We start from the raw sequence: 26860 nt of genomic DNA, 5'->3' as shown, positions 1-26860 counted from the left end.
GGTTTCACTCCTGTATGACTTCGCTGGTATGAAATAAGCTTTGACTTCCAACTGTAGGCTTTCCCACATTCACTGCAACCACAGGTTTTCCTTCCTGTGCGCTCTTCCTGATGGACAAGGAGCTTTGACCTGAAAGAGAAGAGTTTCCCACATTTGTTACATACATGGAATTTTTTCTTCAGTATGAACTCTCTAATGAGCATTAAGGTTTGACTTGGCACTGAAGATTCTCTCATGCCTGATGTATTCATAAGGTCTCTCTCCGGTATGAATTTTAAGATATATAATGAACTGTGACTTAAAACAAAAAGCTTTCCCACATTCACTACATAACAGTGTTTTTCTACTATATGAGCTTCTTGATACTTAAGAAAACATAATTATTCATATCCATGAAATTTATCAGGACTCTTTCTCACATAACTTTTAGTAGAGTTTGAGTTTTGTGTCAAACGTTTTCTTTTTTTTAACATTGATTTTTAGTGTGTGTGTTTATTATTTTTATTCCTCCCCTCCCCAAGACTGCTCCCTCATGTGCCTGCTCGTTGTCTGCTCATCTTCTTTAGGAGGCACCAGGAACCAAACCCAGGATCTCCCATGTGGGAGGCAAGTGCCCAAACACTTGAGTCACTTCCACTCCCTGCTGGTTGCATCGTCCGCTGGTTGCAGTATCTGCAGCATCTCCTGGTTGTGATGTCTTTTGGTTGCAGTGACTGATCATCCCAGTGTCTAGCTGGTTGTGTCTGTTCATTGTGGTTTCTGCTCAACTTCTTTATGAAGGACTGGGAACTGAACCCGGAACCTCTCGTGTGGGAGGCAGGTGCCCAACTGCTTGAGCTATATCTGCTTCCCTCAAACATTTTCTATGTTTGTTATAGTTGTAGAGTCTGTGTCTTGAGGAAACATGGCTTGTGCTGAGTTGAAGTTTTCCAAAAGCATTATAAGTATAACCTCTTTCAATACTTTCAAGTTCATCTTGATTTTTCTGGTACTATGCTTCCCAGCCTTCTTTTAACTACTCCATGTCAGTTTCAATCACGGGGACCTCATCTGGACCTAACAGTACTGCACAAATCCCAGGGGACTGTGGACTTGCCTGAACAGCTCTGACTGGAAATGCTGGCATTTATTATCCATGGTTCTTCTCCTTGCTCCAACTTGAAGATAAAATCAGGCTTGGTACCATGATATTACACCAATATTAAGTTGTTATAGTTTTCCAATATCACATCCCTATACAGGCACTTCTGAAGAGAATCCAGTAGCTGCCATTCTTCCCAGGTGAAATCCACAGATATATCCTCGAATGACAATAGTCCCACGTCCACATGGCACAGTTCAGATCTGCAGATGGCAGTAAAGTGTAATTGCCAGCACGAAGCTGTCTGGAGCCTGATGGCCATCCTCATGTTCAGTGTTGTGTACCCCACCTGTAGGTGCAGGATACAAGGGCTGCACACCTCTGTGAGGTCCACTGCCACGAGACTCAGCCAGAACACTCCTGGCGCCAAGATGGTCCACATGCGCCAAACCAGAAGCAGTTCTGCAGACTAAGGCTGCACGTGCAGCGCCCAGGGAAGTGCATCACGCACCGACCCATGCTCTTGATTGGCCTTTGATGATGCTGTACCACCACCCAACCAGATTGTTGAAGACTGGTTAAGTCCTGCAAAAATTAAGTTTCATGAAGAACCTCGTTCTTCATTGCTGTTCACTGTGTTGTAGGTCTTAGCATTGCTTGAAGGTAGAATGAAATATGAAGATGCAGTACAATTCATAAGACAAAAGCAGTGTGGGGCTTTTAAAGGTAAGCAACTTTTGTGTTTGGAGAAGTATCATCCTAAAATGCAGATGCACTTCAAAAACTCAAATAGTCAAAGAACAATTGTTGAATTTAATAAAATTGGGGTGCCTGATGCTATTGCCTTGGAGGTGGAACCTGAGAGAGGACCTAACTTGTCGTATATACTAGCCAGCATGTGGGTGAATATATCTAATGAAGCTTCCACAGGAGTATTGAGAGGCAGTTTCAACATATTACAAGTTTGACAGAATTACAACCTCTATGGGATACAATCAGTCTATTTGGACACTTAGCAAAAGACTCTTGCAAATCAGCATTTAAAATGGGCTTATCATTTGTAACGATTGACCTTTCCTGAAATCATGTATTACTGAGTTATGTCTTCTTTAAATCTATTCCCATGCTGGAATCTTATCAATATATAAGAAATTTAGAGAGATTAGGTGCCAAAAGACCCAACACAATACTTGTATATTCTTAGTACCATACACAAGTTAAAATCCCACAAACTATAAGCACTCTAGACCTTGCGTGGTTTATTTCTTCCATCATTTCAAACACTGAAAGGAGGGCCTATATGGTTATATGCCTGTTCACTTTATGATTGCATCTCCCACATTTGTACCAGTATACACCAGGTTTGCCAAACCACAGAATTCTGCTGGGATTTTTAAAATCTTTTGGTGATTATGTAATGTCTACCTATAAATCTCATTTTTTACTTTAGAGAAACCTCCATCTTGAAAATCTGCATTATACAGATGCACGTGTCTTTAATGTCTGCAGACATTTAATTTAATGTTTGCACTTTGGGGTGCAACTTAATCAGGAGGGCCTGATAAAAGAATGGGAGGGGGCTATTAAGTATTTTTAGTAAAATGTTGCTTTCATCTTGTGCAGAACATGTAGAATACACTCTTTTTTCCTTCTCTTCCCAAGCGATACCCCTCTATCAACACACCGCACCATGGTGGAACTTTAGTCAGATTATAAGACAATATCACCAGACTACTACCAGGTCCATAGAATACAGTTGGCATGCTTTTTCCATACTCTCTCATTATTAACACAGTACATCTTTGGCTTAGATGCACGAATATTACATTATTACCGCTAACCACAGTCCATAGGTCACTCCAGTTGTATCTTTCCCATGCTTCTCCACATTCCCACCACCCTGCAATAGTGATATATGTCTGCTCTAGCTCACAAAGGACACTCTTGCATCTGTAACATCAACCACAATTCTCATCCACCTCTGGTTTACCATGCTATTCAGTCTCTAGATTATTCTCTAGCTTTCTTTCAGTTGGTATTTACATCCATAGACTACCCTTTTCAGCCACATTCCAATTTCTAAACCAGCGGTTACTATGTGTTACCATCAACTCTATATATTTCCACACTTTTACAATAAAGTTAATTAAAACTTCTACATAATTAAACATTACTAGTCCATCTCAGTCCTCCTCTTATCTCCTTTAAGAATCCAACACAGGAAGTGGACTTGGCCCAACTGATAGAGCATCCACCTACCACATGGGAGGGCCAAGGTTCTAACCCAGGGCCTCCTGACCCGTGTGGAGCTGGCCCACACACAGTGCTGATGTGCACAAGGAGTGCCGTGCCACGCAGGGGTGTCCCCCGTGTAGGGGAGCCCCACACCCAAGGAGTGATCCCCATAAGGAGAGCCACCCAGCGCAAGAAAAGCGCAGCCTGCCCAGGAATGGCACCGCATACCCGGAGAGCTGATGTAGCAAGATGACGCAACAAAATGAGACACAGATTCCACATGCCACTGACACAAGTGGACACAGAAGTACACACAGCAAATGGACACAGAGAGCAGGCTACTGGGGGGGGGGGCAGGAAGAGGAGAGAAATAAATAAAAAATAAATCTTTAAAAAAAAAAAAGAATCCACCACCTACCACCAGGTCTTGAAGATATTTTCCTATATTTTCTTCTTGAAGCTTTATGGTTCTTGCTTTTATATTCAGGTTTTTGATCCATTTTGAGTTAATTTTTGTATAAGATGAGAGATTAGGGTCCTCCTTCCTTCTTTTGGCTATGGATATCAAGTTCTCTCAGCACCATTTCTTGAATGAACTGTTCTGTCTGAGCTGGGTGGGTTTGACAGGCTTGTCAAATATCACTTGACCAGGGAAGCAGATTTGGATCAGCCGATAGATCGTCTGCCTACCACATGGGAGGTCAAGGATTCAAACCCAGGGCCTCCTGACCCATGTGGTGAGCTGGCCCAAGCACAGTGCTGATGCATGCAAGGAGTGCCCTGCCATGCAGGGGTGTCCCCCACGTAGGGGAGCCCCACGTGCAAGGAGTGCACCCCATAAGGAGAGCCACCCTGCGCGAACAAAGTTCAGCCTGCCCAGGTGTCGTGCCACACACATGGAGAGCTGACGCAGGAAGATTACACAACCAACCAAAAGAGACACAGATTCCCAGTGCCACTAACAAGAATAAAAGCTGACACGGAAGAACACACAGCAAATGGACACAGAGAGCAGACAACTTGGGGGGGAGGGGAGAGAAATAAATAATAAATCTTTAAAAAAAAACAAAAAACAAATATCACTTGACCAAAGATGTGAGGGTCTGTTTCTTAATCATCAGTTTGGTTCCCTTGGTCTATATGTCTGTCTTTATGCTAGTACCATGCTGTTTTTACCACCGCAGTAAGGTAATATGATTTAAAGTCTGGAATTAAGAGTCCTCCAACTTCATTTTTCCTTTTAAAGATGTTTCTGGCTATTTGGGATGCCTTACCCTTGCAAATAAATTTGATAATCATGTTTTCCATTTATTTTTAAAATGGTAGTAGAATTTTTATTGGGATTGCATTGAATCTGTATATCAATATTGACATCTTAATGATATTTAGTCATCCAAACCATGAGTATGGAATGTTCTTCCAATTATTTAGGTCTTTTTTGTTAAATATCTTTTAACAATGAGTTGTAGTTTTCTGAATACACGTGCTTTATTGTGTTGGTTGAGTTTATTCTTTAATATTTGATTCTTTTAGTTGCTACTGTAAATGGAATTTTTTTTCCTGAATTCCTCCTCAGATGCACATTACTAGTATATTTTAAAGTCTATTTTAACTAATGTAAGTATATGTACTCTGGCTTTTATTTATTTTGATTACTGAATGCATGGAATATCTTTTTCCAGCCTTTCACTTTCAATTTATTGGTATCCTTGGGTCTAAAGTGAGTCTCTTACAGACAGCATACAGTTGCTGATATTTTCTTATCCATTCTGCCAGCCTGTGTCTTTTGATTGGCAAGTCTAATCCATTAACATTCAAAGTTATTACTGTAAAGGCAGTTCTTATTTCACCCATTTTTAAAAAAGATTTATTTATTTATTTCTCTCCCCTTCCCCCCACCCTGGTTGTCTGTTCTCTGTGTCTGTTTGCTGCATCTTCTTTGTCCGCTTCTGTTGTTGTCAGTGGCACAGGAATCTGTGTTTCTTTTTGTTGTGTCATCTTGCTGTGTCAGCTCTCCGTGTGTGCGGCACCATTCCTGGGCAGGCTGCACTTTCTTTCACGCTGGGCGGCTCTCCTTACGGGGCGCACTCCTTGCACTTGGGGCTCCCCCACGCGGGGAACACCCCTCCGTAGCAAGGCACTCCTTGCACGCATCAGCACTGCGCATGGGCCAGCTTCACACGGGTCAAAGAGGCCTGGGGTTTGAACCGCTGACCTCCATGTGGTAGGCAGACACCCTAACCACTGGGCCAAGTCCGTTTCCCAGCAAAGAATTCTGTATACACCAAAACTGTCATTCAAAAATTAGGATTTAAAATATTCACAGATAAATAGAAATTCAGAGAATTTGTCAACAAAAGTCCCGCCCTTCAAGAAATACTAAAGGAAGGTTCTATAGGTTGAAAGGAAAAAAGAAGAGAGAAAGGGTCAGAGGAGAGCGTAGAAAGGAAGATTATTAGTAAGAGTAACTAAAAAGATAAAAAGAGAAACAAAAATAAATTGTGACATATATATAAGCCTAAAGAAAAAATGGCTAAAAACTGCCCTTCCAGTAATAACATTGAGAGTTAAGGGATTAAAATCTCCAATCAAAAGACAGTTTGGCAAAATGGATAAGAAAATATGACTCATCTATATGCTGTCAATAAGAATCTCACCTTAGACCCAGAGACACAAATACGTTGCAAGTGAAAGATTGGAAAACAATTTTACATGCAAACAGTAACAAAAAAAAGGGCAGGAATAGCTATACTAATATCAGACAAAATAGACTTTAAATGCAAAACTGCTGTAAGAGAAAAAGACACTATATATTAATAAAAGGGGCAATGTACCAAGAAGAAAGGACAGTCATAAATATTTATACACTACGACCAGGGTACCCCAAAATACATGAGACAAATACTGGCAAAACTAAGGTGAGAAACAGACATCTCTAAAATCGTAGTGGGGAACTTCAATACACCGTTATCACCATTAGACAGAATATCTCAACAGAGGGACAATACAGAAACAGAGATCTTGAATAATACTTCAGTAGAACTAGACCCAATGGACATATACAGAACACTGCATCCCAAAGCAGCAGGATATACATTCTTCTTGAGTGCTCATGGATCAGTGTCCAGGATAGACCACATGCTAGATCACAGAGCAATTCTCAACAAATTGGGAAAGACTGACATTTACTTAGAGGAACTAGAACTAATGGATATATACAGAACACTGCACCCCCAAAACAGCAGGATATACATTCTTCTCAAATGCTAATGGATCATTCTCCAGGAGAGACCACATGCAAGTGGTCGCAGAACAAGTCTCAATGAATTTAGAAAGACTGAAATTATACAAAGCAATTTCTCTTGCCACAATGGAATGAAGTTGCAAATAAGGGGTGAAGAACCAGAATAGGCACAAATACATGGAAGTTAAACAATACACTCAAACAATCAGTGGGTCAAAGAGGAAACTGCAAGAGAAATTAATAACTATCTCAAAGTGAATTAATGAGAACACAACATATCAAAACTTACAGAATGCAGCTAAAGCAGTGCTGAAAGGGGAATTTATAATCCTAAACAACTACATTAAAAAAGAAGAGCTAATATCAAAGACCTAACTGCACACTTGGAGGAACTGGAAAAAGTATAACAGCTAATCCCAAAGCAAGCAGAAGGAAAGAAATAACAAATATTAGAGCAGAATTAAATGAAATTGAGAATTTTAAAAAAAATTAGAAAGAATTAACAAAACCAAAAGCTGGTTCTTTGAGAAGATAAATAAGATTGACAATCTTTTAATTAGACTAACAAAGAAAAAAGAGAGATACAAATAAATAAAATCAGAAATGAGAGAAGGATATCACCACTGACCACTCAGAAGAAAAGGACACTTTGAAAATTGTAAAATTGGACAATTTAGATGAAACGGATGAATTTCTGGAAACACATGAGCAACCTATGTTGATGAAAGAAGAAACAAAAGAACTCATCAGACCAATTACAAATAGCAAGATTGTATCATTCATCAAAAAACTCCCAACAATGGGGAATGGGGGTATATGGGGACTTCATATTTTTTTAATGTAACATTAAAAAAATAAAGAAAAAAAAAAGAAAAAAAAATTTTCCACATATGTGTGAATTTCAAAAATTTCCTTCTATTATGGATTTCTAACTTACCTTCAAAGCTTTGTATGATTTCAATCTTTTTAAGTTTATTCAAGTGTTTTTTACAAAAAAAACCCACAAAACTCCTAATCAAGAAAAGCCCAGGACCAGAGAGATAGCTTCATGGGTGAATTCTACCAATCATTCCAGAAAGAATGAATACCAACCCTGCTCAAATGCTTCCAAAAAAATAGAAGAGAAGGGGCCTTTACCTAGTTCATTCTATGATGCCAACATCACCCTAATACTAAAGCCAAATAAAGATGCTACAAGAAAACTACAGATTGGGAAGCAGACTTGGCCCAGTGGTTAGGGCATCCGTCTACCACATGGGAGGTCTGCAGTTCAAACCTCGGGCCTCCTTGACCCGTGGTGAGCTGCCTATGTGCAGAGCTGATGCGCTCAAGGAGTGCCGTGCCACACAGGGGTGTCCCCGTGTAGGGGAGCCCCACGCACAAGGAGTGGGCCCTGTAAGGAGAGCCGCCCAGCGCAAAAGAAAGTTCAGCCTGCCCAAGAATGCAGGAATGGCACCACCCACACAAAGAGCTGACACAACAAGATGACGCAACAAAAAGAAACACAGATTCCCATGCCACTGACAACAACAGAAGTGGACAAAGAAGAACATGCAGCAAATAGACACAGAGAACAGACAATCGAGGGGGCAGGGAAGAGGAGAGAAATAAATAAAATAAATAAATCTAAAAAAAAAAAAACTACAGATCTCTCTAATGAAATCTGATGCAAAAATCTGCAACAAAATACTTGCTACTTCCATCCAACAAAACATCAAACAAATTATACACCATGATCAAGTGGGTTTCATCCCAGATATGCAAAGATGCTTCAGAATAGAAAATCAATCAATGTAATACACCATACTAACATATCGAAGGAAATAAATCACATGATCATTTCTATCGATGCAGAAAAGGCATTCGACAAAAATACCACATCCTTTCTTGATAAAAACACTTCAAAAGGAATAGAAGGAAACTTTCTCAACCTAATAGAGAGCATGTATGAAAACCCCACAGCTATTAATAACGTTCTACTTAATGGTGAAAAGCTAAAGGCTTTCCCTCTAAGATCTGGAACAAGACAAGGACGCCCACTGTCACCACTCTTATTTAACATTGTATTACTTGATAACTTAGACAAGAAAAAGAAATAAAAGACATCCAAATTGGAAAGGAAGAAGTAAAGCTTTCACTATTTGCAGATGGCATGATGCTATACATAGACAGACCTGAAAAATTTACAACAAAGACTCTAGAGCTGATAAACAAGTTCAGTAAAGTAGTAGGATATAAGATCAACAGGCAAAAATCAATAGCATTACAGTAATAATGAGCAATCTGAGGAGGAAATTCAGAAAAAAATCCATTTACAATAGCAACTAAAAGAATCACATATCTAGGCACAAGGACACTAAATATTAATAAAAGGGGTAACATACCAAACTTAACTAAGGTTGTAAAGAACTTGTACACAGAAAACTATACAACATTCCTAAGAGAAATCAGAGAGGACCTAAATAAATGGACAAATATTTCATGTTCAGGGATTGGAAGACTAAATATCATTAAGATGTCTATCCAACCAAAATTCATTTGCAGATTCAACACAATCTCAATAAAAGTTCTAATTATCAAATTTATAATGGAAGGTTAAGGGGCCCCAAATAGCCAAAAACATCTTGAAAAAGAAAAATTAAATTTGAGGAATCATGCATCTGACTTTAAAGCATGCTACAAAACTGCAGTGGTCAAAACTGCATGGTATTGGGAACAGATGTGGCTCAACCAGTTCAGTGCCCGCTTCCCACATGGGAGAAGTTCCCAGTGTCTCTTAAAATGAAAAAAAAAAAAAAACAAGCAAACAAATAATAAAAAACCTACTCAGAGGAGCGGATGTGGCTCAGTGGTTGGGCACCAGATTCTCACATAGGTTCAATCCCTAGACCTGGTACCTAAAAAACAAAAAACAAAACAAAAAAAACTGCACAGTATTGGCACAAGGACAGATGTATTGACCAATGGAATGGAATTGAGAGCTCAGATATAGACCCATGCATATACAGCCAACTTATATTTGACAAGACCACCCACCAACTAGAAGAGAATAGTCTCTTCAACAAGAACTGGATATCCATATCCAAAAAATTAAACAGGGGAAGCAGCTGTGGCTCCATTAGTTGGGCTCCCATCTACCATACGGGAGGCTCTGGGTTCACGTCCGGGGGTCTCCTTGTGAAGGCAAGCTCACCCGCATGCTGCAGAGAGCCACTGGTGCAGGCTCTACAGAGTGCCACCAGCCTGCAAGCACCGCAGAGAAATGACTCAGCAAGATGACACAACAAAAAGGGAGACAAGAAAAAACAACAACAATAACAACACAGAAGAGCGCACAGCAAATGGACACAGAGAGCAGAGAGCAAGCAAGCTGCGGGGGAGTGGAATAAATAAAAATAATTAAAAAAAAACTAAACAGAATCACCATTTCACACCCAATACAAAAATCAACTCAAGATGGATCAAAGATCTAAATCTAAGAGCCAAGACCATAAAGCTCCTAGAAGATAATGTAGGGAAGCATCTATGAGATCTTTTAGTAGGAAATGGTTTCATAAATTTTACACCCAAAGCACAAGCAATAAAAGAAAAAAGTATATAAATGGCACCTCTTCAAAATTAAAAACATTTGTGCTTCAAAGGAGTTTATCAACAAAGTGAAAAGGTAGCCTACTCAATGGAAGAAAATAGTTAAGACCCACTTATCCATTAGGGTCTAATACGCAGCATATGTAAAGAAATTTTATATCTCAATAACAAAAAGGAAAACAACTCCTTTTATAAATGGGCAGGAGATTTGAATAGATAATTTTCCAAAAAAGAAATATAAATGGCTAAAAAGCACATGAAAAGATGCTCAACATCACTAGCTACTAGGGAAATGCAAATCAAAACTACAATGAGGGAAGTGGATGAGGCTTAATCAACTGGGCTCCCGTCTAACACATAGGAGGTCCAGGGTTTGATGCCCAGGGTCTCCTGGTGAAGACAAGCTGACCTGTGTGGCGAGCTGGCCCACGTGGAGTGCTGGCATGTGTGGAGTGCTGGCCTGTGCAGAGTACTGCCCCGCACAGAAGTGCTGCCCCACGCAGAAGTGCTGCCCATGTGGAGAGCTGGTGCAGCAAGATGATGCAACAAAAAGAGACACTAAGGAGAGATAATAACAGCCACAGCAGACCAGGGAGCTGAGGTGGCACAAGAGAATGAGCACCTCTCCCATTCTGGAAGGTCCCAGGATCAGTTCCTGGAGCGCCTAATGAGACTACAAGCATACACAGAAAAACACACAGAGAATGGACACAGAGAGCAGAAAATTGAGGGAGGGGGGAGAAATAAATAAATCTTAAAAAAAAAAAAACTACAATGACCTATCATCTTACACCTATTAGACTGGTTGCTACTAAAAAAAACCAAAACAGTAAATTATGAAAGTTGGAGAGAATGTAGAGGACTAGGAACACACATCCACTCCTGGAGGGAATGTAGAATGGTGCAGTCACTATGGAGAATGGTTTGGCAGTTCCTCAGGAAGCCAAGTACAGAACTGCCATATGATCTCCACAATCCCACTACTAGGAATATACCCAGAAGAACTGAAAGCAGGGACACAAACAGATATATGCACACCAACACTAGTGCAGCATTTTCACAACTGCCAAAAGTTGGAAGCAACCTAAGTGTCCATCAGTGGATAAATGGGTAAACAAAATGTGGTATATACATACGATGAAATATTATAAAGCTGTAAGAAGGACTGAAGTACTGACACATGCAACAACATGATGACCCTTCAAGATATCATGTTGAGTGAAGCAAGGCAGTCACTAAATACTGCATGATCTCACTGATGTGAACTAAGGATATTGAGCCGACACACAAAGGTAGAGTCTGAAAGATAGGTTAATAGGAGATAAAAAGGGAGTAGAGAGTGGTGAGCTGATGCTTAATCTGGGCAAAATCTATGATAAGGTTGATGGCGGCAGTTTGGCAGTGGACGGTGTGATGGGTGCAGCAATGCAAACATGATTGACAGTGCTGGAGTGTGAGTGTGAGGGAGTTGAGCAGGAGGGCTGAGTCATCCATGGAGCTGGGGGGTGAGGGTGGAGGAAGGAATGGGTGAATGTGGGGCTCAGGAAACTAAGGAGGCCAAGGACTGTGGCTGAGAATATACTTGTGGGAGTGTTCTTTTAGGATCTATGCCAGGGGAGTGTCACTGGTGTGGAGTGTTGGTGGGGGGGAGGATGTGCAGAGAGGGGTGCACCTGGGGCATGCCTTTACGGAATATGAATATGTTCCTGTTATCAAAGGGTGTTTTCTCAGTGGGTAGAGATCCACATAACAATCAACAAAATATTAAACTCCCATCCTGGGGAATCTTGCCACTTTCTCAAATAGAGTGGCAAAAATCTCTGTTGTATATAGGCAGTGCCTAATAAAAGAAAACAGGCCAGTATGCTAAGCCAAGCCTTCCATATTAATGCTGGTACTTATGAACCTTATTCCTGTAAAATTAAAACTCAGCCTAATAACAACTAATGCTTAAGAGTACTAATACATCCTGAAAACCTCCTTGCTACTCAAATGTGACCTCTCCCTAAGCCAAACTCACTAGCTTCTCCCCGACATGGGACATGACTCCTAGGAATGAGCATCCCTGGCACAGAAGGATTACTATCAAGTGCCAACCAGTGATGCATTTGGAGAAAGACCTTCACCAAAAGGGGGAAACATTAAATACAAGAGTTTTTATGGCTAAAGGATTTCAAAGTGAGTCAAGAGGTCATTTTAGAAATTACCTTATGCCTATCTCAGGCAGATTTCACTAACTGCTACAGTAAATGAAGCCTCAAACCAGGGGTTCTCCTGAGGGCTTCAGAGATGTTTGGACACTATAGGCAAGGCACACAACCCCATGAAATCAGCACCCAATCAGTGGGCCTTATTTTGGAATATATGACAATCTATTTCCCTAATATAACAGACTCATTTATAATTTCCCTACTCATGATTCTTCTATTCCTTTTATTTGAACCTATAATTAGCACTATACCTGTTAAATATATGTCCCAGAGACTTAAATCTTTGGTCTGTTCATATGCCATTTGAGCCCTGAATCTCACCAGAGTTGTGGCCAAAACTTACTCTCCAGTTCAATGGACTCACCCAGTTCAACTAACAAAATGATGACAATGGACAACTCCTATCCCAAAAAACAAAGAGTATCTACAACTGTAAGCAAAACAGTTCCTTCCATCTGCCCCATAAGATCTAAATCCCCTCTCAATCTGAAGTAGAGTGGACAGCATAATCCCCAAAATCCTCAAGGTTGAGGAATGAATAAACATAAGGAGGGAATGCAACCATGGACCAAAGTAGACTTATTATTATTATAGTAATAGAAGAACTTGTAACACTGATATAAAGAAAGAAATTAATGAAGGTTCTGGGGGGAGGGAAAAAAGGTAGAACATAGGGCATTTTTAGAGCACTAGAATTATTCTGCATGATATTGCAATGGCAGATTTTGTCAAAACTGTATAGTGCAGGGTATAAACCATAATGTAAACTATAGACCTTGGTTAGTATCAGTGTTCATCAATTTTAATAAATGTACAAATGACATTGTACAACAAATGTAAGATGTTATTAATAGGGGAAAATGTGGGATGGGGAAGGGTGGGTTATATGGGAATCCCCTATATTTTTTATATAATTTTTCTGAAATCTAAAACTTCTCTAAAAATAAAGTTTATTATTAAAGAACACAAGATACCACTTCACACGCACTAGGATGGGTATTATTTAAGAAACTGAAATTAACAAGTGTTCAAGAAGAGGCTGAGAAACAAGAACCCTTGTATTCCTTAGGACTACTATTATCCCCAGCTCATAGATCAGGAAACTAAGGAATAGAAAGGTTAAATAACTTGTCTAAGGTCACAGAGCTAGTAACTAACAGAGCAAGAACTCAAAATCAAGCAGTCTGGCTCCAGAACTTAAACTGACTTTTAACAAAGTCATTGTGGGTGTAGAGATTGGAGAAGTTCCAGTTGTCTCAGACCCAGGCCAATAGCAATAGCAACTGAAGGCAACAAAGAACAAGCTGAGTTCTAACCAGATGGCACAGTGACACAATGCCTCTGAGACCTAGCCCCTCTCTATATTTCCAATTTCATTTCTAGTAGTCTCCACTCTCAAGCCCTTCCAGTGACACAGAACCAGAAGCAATCCCTTAAACGCTGTTTCTCAATTCAAAACCATTGCATACACAGCTCTTCTGCTTGACATCACCTTTATACCCTTGACTGTCTGTGACCCCCAGCTCCACAGATACTTCTCAATGCTTTATTGGGCTTATTGTCCACAGATCTGTTTTCTTTACAGGCAGTTAGGTCCTTGAACAGGAACCCTGACTTACTTGTCTTTGAGTCCCTGATACCTAGCATACAATGCAGGTGGTGAATACAAGTTTGCTGTATTAATGAATGAAAGGTCTCAGAACAGAAAGCCTGGGTCCAGCTGACAGAAAGGCTAGACTCCCTGAACCCCCTGTCCCAGGTATCGGAGAACAACCGAGACACCATCTGCAGCTGTGTTCCCAAGCTTCCTGAACCTCCCGTGTGGACTCAGAGGACAAAATATCCATGACCAGCTCCGCCCGAAAAGGTTAAATGTCTTAACCTCTGCAAAGACATTTTCTGAAATGAAACATGTTACTGAATGGCATCCTTTTTCACACAAGTTTAAAACAAAACAAAAAAAAACACACCATTTTCTCTTAGAAAAAAGAAATGTATGTTTTCAGCACTGCCTAGGGAATCACCTGGCCTAGGCCAGATGACTAGAGACAGCCAGTTCGGATGAATTTACCCCATCCAAACAGGATTTTCTACATAATGGAATCCCCCAACTTTCAAATGATTCATACATACCACAAACTGCTGCCAGACCCCTGACCCAACCCTGCTGCCACTGTGACAAAAACCATTTTGGAAAGACAAAAACAAACTGAGAACTTCCAGAGCATCTGTGGTTTCAGATGAAGTGAAAGCAAGAGTAGCTTAAGGGGGCTGATCCTCTAGAATATATTCTGAATTAGAGCTGGTTTTATTATTTGGTGTGCCCTGCCCCAAAATATGTTCTCTACTTTCCCTTGTTACTTTGCCAGAATGATACATCTGAAAGAACCGGGAATTCTGGTGAGAAACTGAGGCTAGCATAAAGAATTTTGAGAGGCAGGGCCAGCCTCGGTGAGGGATGGTTGTAGAGGGCTGAAAACAGAATTGGAACAATGGGGGGCATGAGAAGAGGGGTCTTAGAAGGTAGAAAAGAGATATAAAGGAGGGAAGAGATAGTGTATCGAGGGTAAACTTCAGCTGTTTCAAAATTTGCTCTAAGTCAGTTGTTCTCAACCCTAATAAACTCAATTACCTCTTTTTATAACAAATATTTTATAATGCCTCTTTTACTATACTTAAATTATTTATATATACTATAACCTACTTGAGCTCATGTAGTCTAACTTCATTTCATGAAGTCTAACGTAATGTCCAAAGTATAGTATGAAAGGAAAATTATTTATAACAAAAAAACCTGCATTCCAATATGTAAATGTTCCAGCACCGCTGCACAGAAAAGAGAGTAGTCAAATGCTTACACCTTTATAGAGAATCACTATGACTGTGACAGCTACAAATGCAGGCAGACACACAGGGTGTACTGTGACTCTAATACCACGAGTGGCAATGTCAAGATTTTCCAAAATGGTGACAAACTCTTTGGAAAGTTCAAAACAGAATGAGGCACAATCTCCCCTTACAGTAGTTCCAGTCCTGGAAGAGTCACTGAATTTCAATGCTGTGTACTATTTTGCGTTTATATGTAAAACAGAGTTAGATGCTAGGCTCAGGTCATCTAAACAGGGCATTCACCTATGTAAGCACTTAACTTCAAAAGTCCCAAGCGACAAGGGACAATTCTTCCTTATGCATGGTTTCTCTGAATACTGGAGGATGTCAGCCTCCCTGACCCCCGCTAATTAAATGCTGGTTGCACTCTTCCTCACTGTGACAAAAAAAAAAAAGCCCTCCCTGAAATCCACTGGTCTAAGGATCTTAGCCCAAAGAAAGGGAAAGAAAATACTCTTTTTCTTCTCCTTCATTTCTCCCCTTCCTTTTAACAGTCTCTAACAAACAAGACCCAGAACTCTATCTAGGGGGCTTATATATAATTAATCTACTGTGGCTTTTGTGGGCTAACTGGGAAACTACTCAACATTTATAATACTATTTCTTCTGGACCACAATCTCCAAGTTTCAAATTTAGAAATAAACTTCGGTAACATAACACTTCCATAAGTCAGTGACTTACACTGATATCTCACCACCAATGTCCTCTCTAATTTTTAAAATGATGGGCTGACGGCCAAGCTACAAAACCATTGCACTATAAAGACAGAGTACAGGGAAGCGGACTTGGCCCAGTGGTTAGGGCGTCCGTCTACCACATGGGAGGTCCGCGGTTCAAACCCCGGGCCTCCTTGACCCATGTGCAGCTGCTCCATGCGCAGGGCTGATGCGCGCAAGGAGTGCTCTGCCACGCAGGGGTGACCCCTGCATAGGGGAGCCCCACGCGCAAGGAGTGTGCCCCGTAAGGAGAGCCGCCCAGAGCGAAAGAAAGTGCAGCCTGCCCAGGAATGGCGCCACACACACGGAGAGCTGACGCAACAAGATGACACAACAAAAAGAAACACAGATTCCCGTGCCACTGACAAGGATAGAAGTGATCACAGAAGAAAACAGTGAACAGACATAGAGAGCAGACAACTTGGGGGGGAGGAGAAATAAATAAATCTTTAAAAAAAAAAAAAAGACTGCATATACACGTAAGGAGGTTACTGCTGTAGGCAAATAAAGTCAATCTGGCAAATATTTTATAATTCCTTATTTTTGTGGCAATTAGGTACAAACTGCATACCTTTTACCTAAACTACTAACGTGTGTTTTTTTTTTAAAGATTTGTTTCATTCTTTCTCCCCTCACCCCTGTTGTTTGCGCTGCCTGCTCTCTGTGTCTGTTCATTGTGTTTTCTCTGTGTCTGCTCGTCTTCTTTTAGAAGGCACTGAGAACTGGGAGGAAGGCACCCAATCACTTTGAGCCATATCCATTCCCTGCTTGTTGTTCTCCTCATTATGTCTCCTCATTGAGTCATGAGGAACCGAACACAGGACTTCTCATGTGGGAGGCAGGTACCCAACTCCCTGAGCCATATCTATTTGCCATGATGTGTATTATTTTAAGCAGTTTTATTGAGATATATTTCCACATCATATAATTCATCCAAAGTGTACAATCAATGGCTTTTAGTACATACATAGAATTGTGCATTCATGACCACAATCAATATTAGAACATTTTCATTACTCCAAAAAGAAAAACCTTATACCCTTTAGTAGTCACCTCTCAATCCCTCTATCCTTTCCCAGCCCTACATAACCACTAATCTATTTTTGTCTCTACAGATTTATTTATATTTTCATTTTATATAAATCAAATCATACAATATATAGTATGTAGCAGTTTGATATGGCTATGAATTCCAAAATTAGATATTGGATTATGTTTGTAATCTGATCTGTACCTGGGCCTGACTGAGTTATGATCAGGGCTTTAATTGGGCCACATCATTAGGGCATTGAGTCCCCGCCCTTTGGTGGGTGGGGATTCTCAGATACAAGGCGTGGCAGAGGACAGAGTTGCAGGTTTCTGATGTTGGAATTTTGATGTTGGAGTTTGATGCCAAAGTCTTAAGCTGAAGCCCTGGGGAAAGAGACAGAGCCATTCGCCTGATAGTCTACAGCTGACCTTGTGGAGAGAGGCAAAGTCTAGAGCCTCATAGTCTACAGCTGACCTTGTGGAGAGAGGCAAATTCTAGAGCCTCATAGCCTACAGCTGACGCTGGGGAGGAAACAGAGGAGCTGAGCCCAGAGAAACCCAGGAGGCCTGAACCCTGGCAGACGTCGGCAGCCATCTTGCTCCAACACGTGGAGATAGACTTTGGGGAGGGAAGTAACTTATGCTTTATGGCCTGGTATCTGTAAGCTCCTACCCCAAATAAATACCCTTTATAAAAACCAACCGATTTCTGGTATTTTGCATCAGCACCCCTTTCGCTGACTAATACATAGTACTATCTATCTTGCATTCCAAGACCAGTATCTGTTTCTTTCACTTAGCACAATGCTTTTAATTATTAGTATTTTTTAATTAGAGAAGTTGTAGGTCTAGAGAAAAGTCATGTGAAAAATACAACACTCCCATATACCCCCCTATTGTTGACACTTTGCAATAGGTGTGGTAACTTTGTTAAAATTGATGAAAGAATATTAAAATACTATTAACTATAGTCCATAGTTTACATCAGGTATATTTTTTCCCATATACCACCCTATTATTAACACCTTGTATTAGTGTCGTACATTTGCTAAAATTCACAAAGGAACATTCTTGTTCTTGTATTATTAACCCCAGTCCATCAACGACAACAGGGTTCACTGTGTTACAGAGACACGTTTTATCTTCTAACTTTCATTCTAGTAACATACACAACCCAAAACTTCCCCTTTCAGCCATATTCACAACATAATTCAGTGCTATTAATTACACTCACGATAATGAGCTACCATCACCACCATCCATTTCCAAACCTATACAGTCAACCTAACAGAAATCCTGTACAAAGTAAGCATCAGATCCTCATTCTCTGCCCCAATCTATCCTCTGGATTCTAACTTTATGGATTTGCTTATTATAATTAGTTCATGTCAGTGAGAGCATACACTATTTGCCCTTTCATGTCTGGCTTATGTCACTCAGCAGGGCCCTGTGCCTGTAGAAAGTTCTAACTCACTGCTGTGAGTCATTCCACAGTCTCAGTCCACACAGGGAGGAACCCAGGGCGTGCCGCCTCTGTGTGACTCCCAGCTGTGCTTTTCCGGGACCCAGTGAGGGGTAGGGGAACAGGAACCGACCAGCATCCAGGAGGGAATTCTACCTGAGATTTTCCTGTCTCTTCGATTCAGCATTTATGGAGTCCTTTTCCAATTTCTACTGTCTTCCTAAGTCCTAAGTGGGACTTGTCCTTCTATTTGTTAAATCTCTGGGGAGGCTTTTTCAGGGAAATCTTTCGCCACCATGTTGATGGCATCACCACGAATATTTTTTTTCACTTTAGTTTTCCTCTTTCCTAAAGACACTGATCAGTTCCACTGCTTATAAATACTAGAAAATGCTCGCTGGTATCTAAAATTAAAACAAGTACCAAGATCTTGCCCTCACCACACCAAGTTAAAAGTTCCCTTAATGTTATTGGATGAATTGGATTTCCTGGACCTGCGCCCTGCCCCTCAACACACCCGCCCCAGGTCTAAAGTTCCCAGAGTTCCAACAATGCCCTCACATTCCACACATCTTCTCCCATACTCACTTCACTCAAAGGGACTGTTTCAAAGCGAGTCAAAGGACACAATCCCTATGATGTGAAGGATATACTCCAGAGGGTGTAGAGAACTGAGCTGTGATGAAAAGAATCTTTTCTGTGATTAATGCCATCCTCAGAGTATTATTCAACAGGTTTCCCTATTAGGTGAGGGTAACTAAATATACATTTAGTTACACTAAATATATATATATATATTTTTAAATTTTATATTATATAAAATTTTTTGAGGTACCAGGGCAGGGACTGAACCCAGGACCTCGTATGCAGGAAGCCCGTGCTCAAATCACTGATCCATATCAGCTCCTCTGAGTTGGTTTTTCTCTTTGCATGTTGCTCGGCTTTTTTGTTGCTGTTTTTTGGAGGCACTGGGAACTGAACCGAGGACCTCCATGTGGGAAGCAGGCACTCAACCGCTTGAGCCACATCTACTCTTTCTAATATTTTTTTCACTCTAAAAATACAGTATATGATTCTGTTATCTTCTTAGCCTCTGTAAAGGTAAATTATCTTAGGACCCAATCCAGTGTATACACTGCAGCTATTTCCGCCTATGCTAAAGTCAAATTTCCTCCTTTTGTAGTATGCCTTGATATGAAAAGATGACAAAGAGGAACAGCCCTGTGTTCCTTCTCTCCTACAGGATTCATCTCTATCTCTGTATTAAAATGTTTAAAAACAGGCAATTCCTAAATATCTCAGTACTATACATTATTTCTAATCCTCACACCAACACTGGGCATTATTATTCCCGTTTTGAGATGAGGAAACTGAAGCTTCAAGAAGCTAAAGGACTTGCAAAACACACAACTTACACAATTCCAAACTACCATTTGGAATCCAAAATCCTGATTCTTTCTGCTACATCATTATGCTCCCTAATTTTTCAAAGCGGGTAATTTTCATTATTGTGAGTATACATTTAGCTGCTATATATCATATTTTTGCATATTATAGTACTGCTCTGAAAAATGTATTACTTTTACATACCACTTTTTTAGGCACAAAACTATTTTTCTATAAAAGGGAATGACCCTTGGAAAGGTGTAAATATTGATTTAGAAAAGCTTTATGACTCAAAATTTCAGTTTGTCTAGTAAAGAAGAAATGCTATACCAAGAAGGTAATAAGATTACAGAGAAGAATGAAACTATTTAATGTGCAATGCAACGTGAAAACAACAAATTTAACAAAAACTCAAATGCCTGGAGAAAACCTCTTTCTTTCTCTTAATGTACATGATTGCTATTTTGACAGGGAACAAAGAATCACATCCATTTCAAGTAAGAAATATTATGGGATATTGATTAAAATAACCCAAATTATTTTGATTATACCTTCCTAATTTGAACATTACTCAAAAAAGATCTTAAGATTTCAAGGTTTTGACATTTGCTTGTAACTAAAATTTACACATACGTCAGAATTAAAAAGCAAAACAGCAAAATTAAAGTGGTAATATGGTTTATCACAGATGAAGTTTAAAAAAAAATGTTTAAAATACACCAGTTAGAGTAGCTAAAATGAATTATACCAAAAGATGGCAAGAATGTAGAACAACCAAAACTCTCATACACTTCTGGTCAGAATGTAAATTGGTACAGCCACTTTGGAAAACTGGAAGTATCTATTAAAGCAGAACATATATATGCATATCCTACAACCCAGAAATTCCACTCTTAAGTATATACCCAACACTTGTTCATCAAAGGACATGGACTGGAAGGCTACTAGCAGCACTGTTCATAACAGCCCTAAACTGGGAAACTATCCAAACGCCCACCAACAGTAAAATGATCAATAAATTGAGGTATAACTAGATAAGGGAACACTATATGGCAATGAAAATGGGCAATCTACAATTTGATGCAACAATATCGATGAATCTCACAAACATAATATTGAGCTAAAGAAGTCAGTCATGAAAACATATATATTATATAGTTCCATTTAAATAAAGTACAAAAAGACAATACTAATCTATGCTGTTAAAAATCAGAAGAGTGGTTACCCTTTGATGGAAGTATGACTGGAAGGAGGCAAAAGGGGGCTTCTTGAGTAACAGCAATACTCTATTTTTTCATCTGGGTGCTTGTGACATGAGTGTGTACAGTTTGTGAAAATCCATAAGGTTGACACTTAGAATATGTGCACCTTTATGTATGTTAATAAAATGCAATATAAAAAAACCTTCAAAAATGTAAATGAAAATACAGAAAGTATTTCACATGTCAAAAACATTAAAAAGATGAGAGGCGTTACAGCAGCAGAGTGTTTGGTAAAGAGCATGGCTCTGGACTCAGAGTGCCTGTGCTTGAATCTCAGTTCTATCATTTACTAGTTATGACTTTGAGCATGCTATTTAACCTCTCTGGAAAGCCTGAAAACCACTAATTTAACAAAAATTCAAATTTATCTATAAAATGGGGCTAATATCTACCCTCACAGCATTATTACGAAGATCAAATTGTCATAAGATTTGTAAAGTGCTATTAGCATAGTTGGCTATTATTTGCTAAATAAACAAAAGCTCTTTATTGTGAAGCAACACAAGAAAATAAGAAAGGGAAACGGATGTATGACTTGGGAAGTTTAAGTGATAGTAAGTCAAGTCCAGTGTAAAAGGGGTGTGCCTTGGAAATTGAGACCAGACCTACAAATCTCTACCTAAAGGGACCTTAGGCAAGCAGACAGCTTCTCTGAGCTCCTCACTTTACAATGAAGGCTGGCCCCAATGATCTCGAGGATCATTCTAGCTCTTGACTCTTCAGGATAATGACTAATGAGTGGAGGCAAGATGAGGAACTAGAAGGGCTGAGCTCAACAGTCAGGTTGTCTTACTGTGCAAACGGAATTCTGAAATCTCCTTTGTCTCTGAATTCCACCTAGTGTTTACATTTGAAATATACCTATCATGTCTATCAGCCATCTCTCTTCTCTCTCAGGTTCATATTTCTCATCAGCCATTTAGAGTAAATAATTAAGACTACCGATGGCTTTTCAAAAGAGCCAGTAGGGTTGTTGTCATCCATACTGTAGCGTCCTTAACTTCTCTGGCCATATTATAAAAGGTACTCTTTATTGAACATCTAGTTACATACCAAGCACTGTTAATAAAAATTGTATGCTCAATCCACACAATCTGCTAGCCTGCCACATGAATCTGGCATATCTGGCTCCAACACGCACTCTTTTCATGATATACAGGGCCTTGACTTAGTTTACAATCAATTGTACTTTTTCTTATTTATAAACAAAAGGTCATTAGCTAATGTGGTCTAAAACAAGAATAACCTAATTTAGTGAAAAATCAATTTTGGATATTTTTTAAATAAATGACTACTTTGTGTTTCCAGGTAAAGGGTTCCTTCCGGGTCTATTTAAATGCACACTGCGGGGGAAGTGAACTTGGCCCAGTGGTTAGGGCGTCCGTCTACCACATGGAAGGTCCGCGGTTCAAACCCCCGGCCTCCTTGACCCATGTGGAGCTGGCCCATGCGCAGAGCTGATGCGCACAAGGAGTGCCCTGCCACGCAGGGGTGTCCCCTCGTAAGGGAGCCCCACGCGCAAGGAGTGCGCCCTGTAAGGAGAGCTGCCCAGCGCGAAAAGAAAGCGCAGCCTGCCCAGGAATGGTGCCGCACACTCGGAGAGCTGACACAACAAGATGACGCAACAAAAAGAAACAGATTCCCGTGCTGCTGACAACAACAGAAGCGAACAAAGAAGAACACGCAGAATATAGACACAGAGAACAGACAACTGGGGTGGGAGGGAAGGGGAGAGAAATAAATAAACAAATCTTTTTAAAAAAATGCATACTGTGTATTAAACCTGTTTGTATTTAGCAGTTGTCATCCAAATCATGGTTAAGGCCCCTAAAAGAAGTTTACATTTGCTCACTGTTGAATCCCTAGTATACAGATCAGTATCTGGTCTAGGGCAGGCAATTAACAAATATAGCTTGATTTGTTAAAGCTATATTTAACAAATATATCATCCGCCCATCAAAAACTTCATGATCAAAATTAGAGATAATATGAGAGTCACTGGGATATCCACCCCATGGCAGGACACTCTTCTCCAGGACAAATGGCAATGCCATCATCATCAAGTAATTATCAAACACCTACAAATGCAACATAGTACCCAGTATAACTTCCCTTCTAGCTCTTTCCCCATCAGGTTAAACAAGCCACCCCATGCAGTCCAGCCTGTTAGTGTGTACTGGACACCCTCCAGAGACACAAATGTCACACATTACGCAGCTTCCCTAAGTGCACACTAAACAGAAGGGCACCAGGAGCTGGATCTTTCCCCCATCCATATGCATGGCATAGCACCAGTTTCTGAAACTGCAGCTGTGCTATAACTTTCTACTTCTCCTAAGTCACTGGTCCAACACTGAGCAAACTAGAAATTTCCCCCCATGTCTATCATAACTATTCCAACTTCATTTTTATTTTTTTAAATTTTTTTAATAAAGATTTATTTATTTTATTTATTTCTCTCCCCTTCCCTGCCCTGGTTGCCTGTTCTCTGTGTCTATTTGCTGCGTCTTCTTTGTCCGCTTCTGTTGTTGTCAGCGGCATGGGAATCTGTGTTTCTTTTTTTGTTGCGTCATCTTGCTGTGTCAGCTCTCCGGTGTGCGGCACCATTCCTGGGCAGGCTGCACTTTCTTTCGCGCTGGGTGACTCTCCTTACGGGGCGCACTCCTTGCACGTGGCGCTCCCCTACGCGGGGGACACCCCTGCGTGGCAGGGCACTCCTTGCGTGCATCAGCACTGCGCATGGGCCAGCTCCACACGGGTCAAGGAGGCCCGGGGTTTGAACTGCGGACCTCCCATGTGGTAGATGGTCGCCCTAACCCCTGGGCCAAGTCCGCCGCCCTTCATTTTTAAAAGATACTTTGGTCACCAAGGATTCACTGAATGTGTCAGCATATACTATTAAATTGTTTTCTTTAAAAATCTTATTTTCAAAAAAACCAAAAAACCCTATCTGCAAAATAAGTATGCAGAATATGTGTGTACTACAGAGGAAGGCATACCAGATCTGGAGTTAGAGAGCTAAGTTCTGTTTCATTACCTTACCTTCCTATGAAAGTTGGGCAAATCACTGATTTTCTCTAGTCTTCAGTATCCTTAGCCATAAAATAAGGAGTTGAAACTAGATCAAGGGTTATTCACCTAGTTGCAGGGATGCTTGGGAAGTTCACGCATGGGCTTTAGGGATTCATATACCACCCCCCTGAACTTATATAAAAAATCGCCTGTTTATATCTATGGCTTATATCAAATACCCAAGCAAGCTGTGACCCAAAAAATAACCATAGCTCATATTTTATTGAGCACTTACCATGTGCCAGGCACTGTGCTAAAGACCTTACATATATAACTTCATTTAATCCTCACAATAACCCTTTGAGATAGGTACGATTACTATCTCCATTTTACAGATGAAGAAAATGAAGCATAAAGACCCCAGGTTCTTAAACAGTGTTATGATAGCTGAGATCATCTTTTAACCATTAAAATCTGCTTCTGTATCAGTTCAAATTAATAGATTTCCTCTAGTTAAATTCTGTCCCCTTTCTCAATCATCAGTCCTTCATTTAAATCTTTACACAGAGCAACCAATCTCATGGAACACCCAGATTAGTGCAACCTGAAAAAGCATGTTTTAGGGAGTTGATCTAAGCAAAGGGTCCAAAGGCACTTTTGTACTCCAGTCTCCAATCTGCTTTAACTTTTTTTTTTTTTAAAGATTTATTTTTATTTATTTAATTCCCCTCCCCTCCCCCGGTTGTCTGTTTTCTGTGTCTTTTTGCTGCGTCTTGTTTCTTTGTCCACTTCTGTTGTCGTCAGCGGCAGGGGAAGTGTGGGCGGTGCCATTCCTGGGCAGGCTGCTCTTTCTTTCGCGCTGGACGGCTCTCCTTACCGGCGCACTCCTTGCGCGTGGGGCTCCCCTACGCCGGGGACACCCCTGCATGGCAGGGCACTCCTTGCCCGCATCAGCACTACGCATGGGCCAGCTGCACACGGGTCAAGGAGGCCCAGGGTTTGAACCGCGGACCTCCCATGTGGTAGACGGACGCCCTAACCACTGGGCCAAAGTCCCTTTCCCAGCTTTAACTTTTATAACGTGGTATTGGCCAAGAGATGTATCTGTATCCAATGGCTAATTAAAGACTAAAATGGAAGTAACAGTAAATAAGCCAGACTATTTACCAAAAAAGGGGTTTGGTGTGGCGGAGATAACGTCTCGCATAGCACTCAGCAAGCCCTCAATGAGAAGAGCAAGAAAGACACATTAGCACACAGCCTGGGGGTTCCACTGGGACTGGCCTCTCCCTACCAATCCCCATCTCTTGAACACCACGCCCCACTCTGGACTCAAGCCCTGGATCACTCTCATGGAGATTCCAAGACTGACTAAAGGTACTAAGCCATCACCAACACTAGACTGAAAACTAAGTGAAAGGTGAGCTTCCAATTTCTGTGGCCCTCAATTCTGGCAACCTTCAAGCGTAACTGGGATCAGGGTTCACCTAGTTACACCTGGAAATTTGTTTTTGCTGACCATCCTTCCTCACCTCCCAAATTACTCAGAGGCAGAACCATGCTTAATAAATGACTGCAAAGCAGAAGTAGCCATTGTTGGTTCTTTTCACAGGCTGTCAAAAAACCTCCCCATCTTCTTAAAGGGAAGCTGGTTGAAACTTTATCCCCAGCCCTCATGACCTTTCTCTACTTGGTCTGTGTACAGAAGCAGAGGAGGGAGACAGCAGCTCAGAGAAATGGCCTCATCGCAGGGATTATTACATTTTTTTCAAGGGTGATGCAACAGGGTCTGAAGGAAGATGAAAAGGAGGTGGTGGGAGCTTGTGGGAAGGAGAAAATGACTGTGGGAGTTGGAAAGTTGAGCGAGAGCAGCACGAGGCGGGAGAGGCAGGCCGTGGAGGGGCTGGTGGGGGGATCGAGCGGCGCAGACAGCCCTGTCGCAGGGGCCGCGGCTCCACAGCGTGGCACGAGGAACATGGGGGGCGGGAAGAAAAGGGGGACATCGCGGGCGCCGAGGAGGGACGGCCGGAGGGCTCCGGGGATCGGCCGGGGAGGACGGGGTGACCTGCTCGACGGTGCGGGAAGGGCTGTTGGGGTGCGGAGGGGAGGTTACGGGCCCCGGCGCGGAGCCGGGGGGCCCGGGAAGCCTGGCCCCGAGCGCGCTGTGAGAAAGGAGGGTCGAAGGCGGGGAGCAAGGGCCCCGGGACGGCCGGCCGGGGGCCCGCGCGGGCGCTCTCACCGGGACAGGTGCTTCAGGATCTGCTTCTTGATGATCCCGGCCATGCCGGCGCCGGGGCCCGCGAGCACGCAGGCGGGGGCGCGGGCAGCGGCGGCCTCCCGGGCCCCCTCACCTCGCCGCCGCGCTGCAACCGGATGCCGCCGCCTCCGCGGCCGCCATGGCGCCCGGCCGCCCCTGCCCCGGCGCCGGCAGCTCCGCCACGATCCCACCCACCCGCGCGCCGCCGCCGCCGCCGGCCCAGAGCGGCGCGGAGGACGCGCGCCGCCCGGCGGTCCCGCTCGCGGCCGCAGGAGGCGCGCGGGGCGAGGGGGCGGGCGCGCGCGGGGCGAGGGGGCGGGCGCGCGCGGGGCGCGCGGGGCGAGGGGGCGGGCGCGCGCGGGGCGAGGGGGCGGGCGCGCGCGGGGCGAGGGGGCGGGCGCGCGCGGGGCGAGGGGGCGGGCGCGCGCGCGGCGCCTGGGTCTCGCGCCCGGGCGAGGACGACGGGCTCCGGGTCGCCTGCCGCGGCC

General features: G+C 42.0%; 1 protein-coding gene across 2 annotated transcripts in view; it reads right to left on the bottom strand.

Annotated features, from left to right (window-relative positions):
* Positions 1-26515, bottom strand: part of BLTP3A (bridge-like lipid transfer protein family member 3A) — an 82943-nt gene extending 56428 nt beyond the window's left edge. For both annotated transcript variants that reach the window (XM_004462005.4, XM_058306597.1), the window contains exon 1: positions 26355-26515. In XM_004462005.4, coding sequence (XP_004462062.3) covers positions 26355-26398 — 44 coding nt within the window. In that variant the 5' untranslated portion in view covers positions 26399-26515. The remainder of the gene's footprint in view (positions 1-26354) is intronic.
* Positions 26516-26860: the final 345 nt, after the last annotated feature.

Source organism: Dasypus novemcinctus, chromosome 11, assembly GCF_030445035.2.
Source record: "Dasypus novemcinctus isolate mDasNov1 chromosome 11, mDasNov1.1.hap2, whole genome shotgun sequence".
Lineage (NCBI taxonomy): Eukaryota > Metazoa > Chordata > Mammalia > Cingulata > Dasypodidae > Dasypus > Dasypus novemcinctus.
This window is presented reverse-complemented; position numbering and strand designations above follow the sequence as displayed.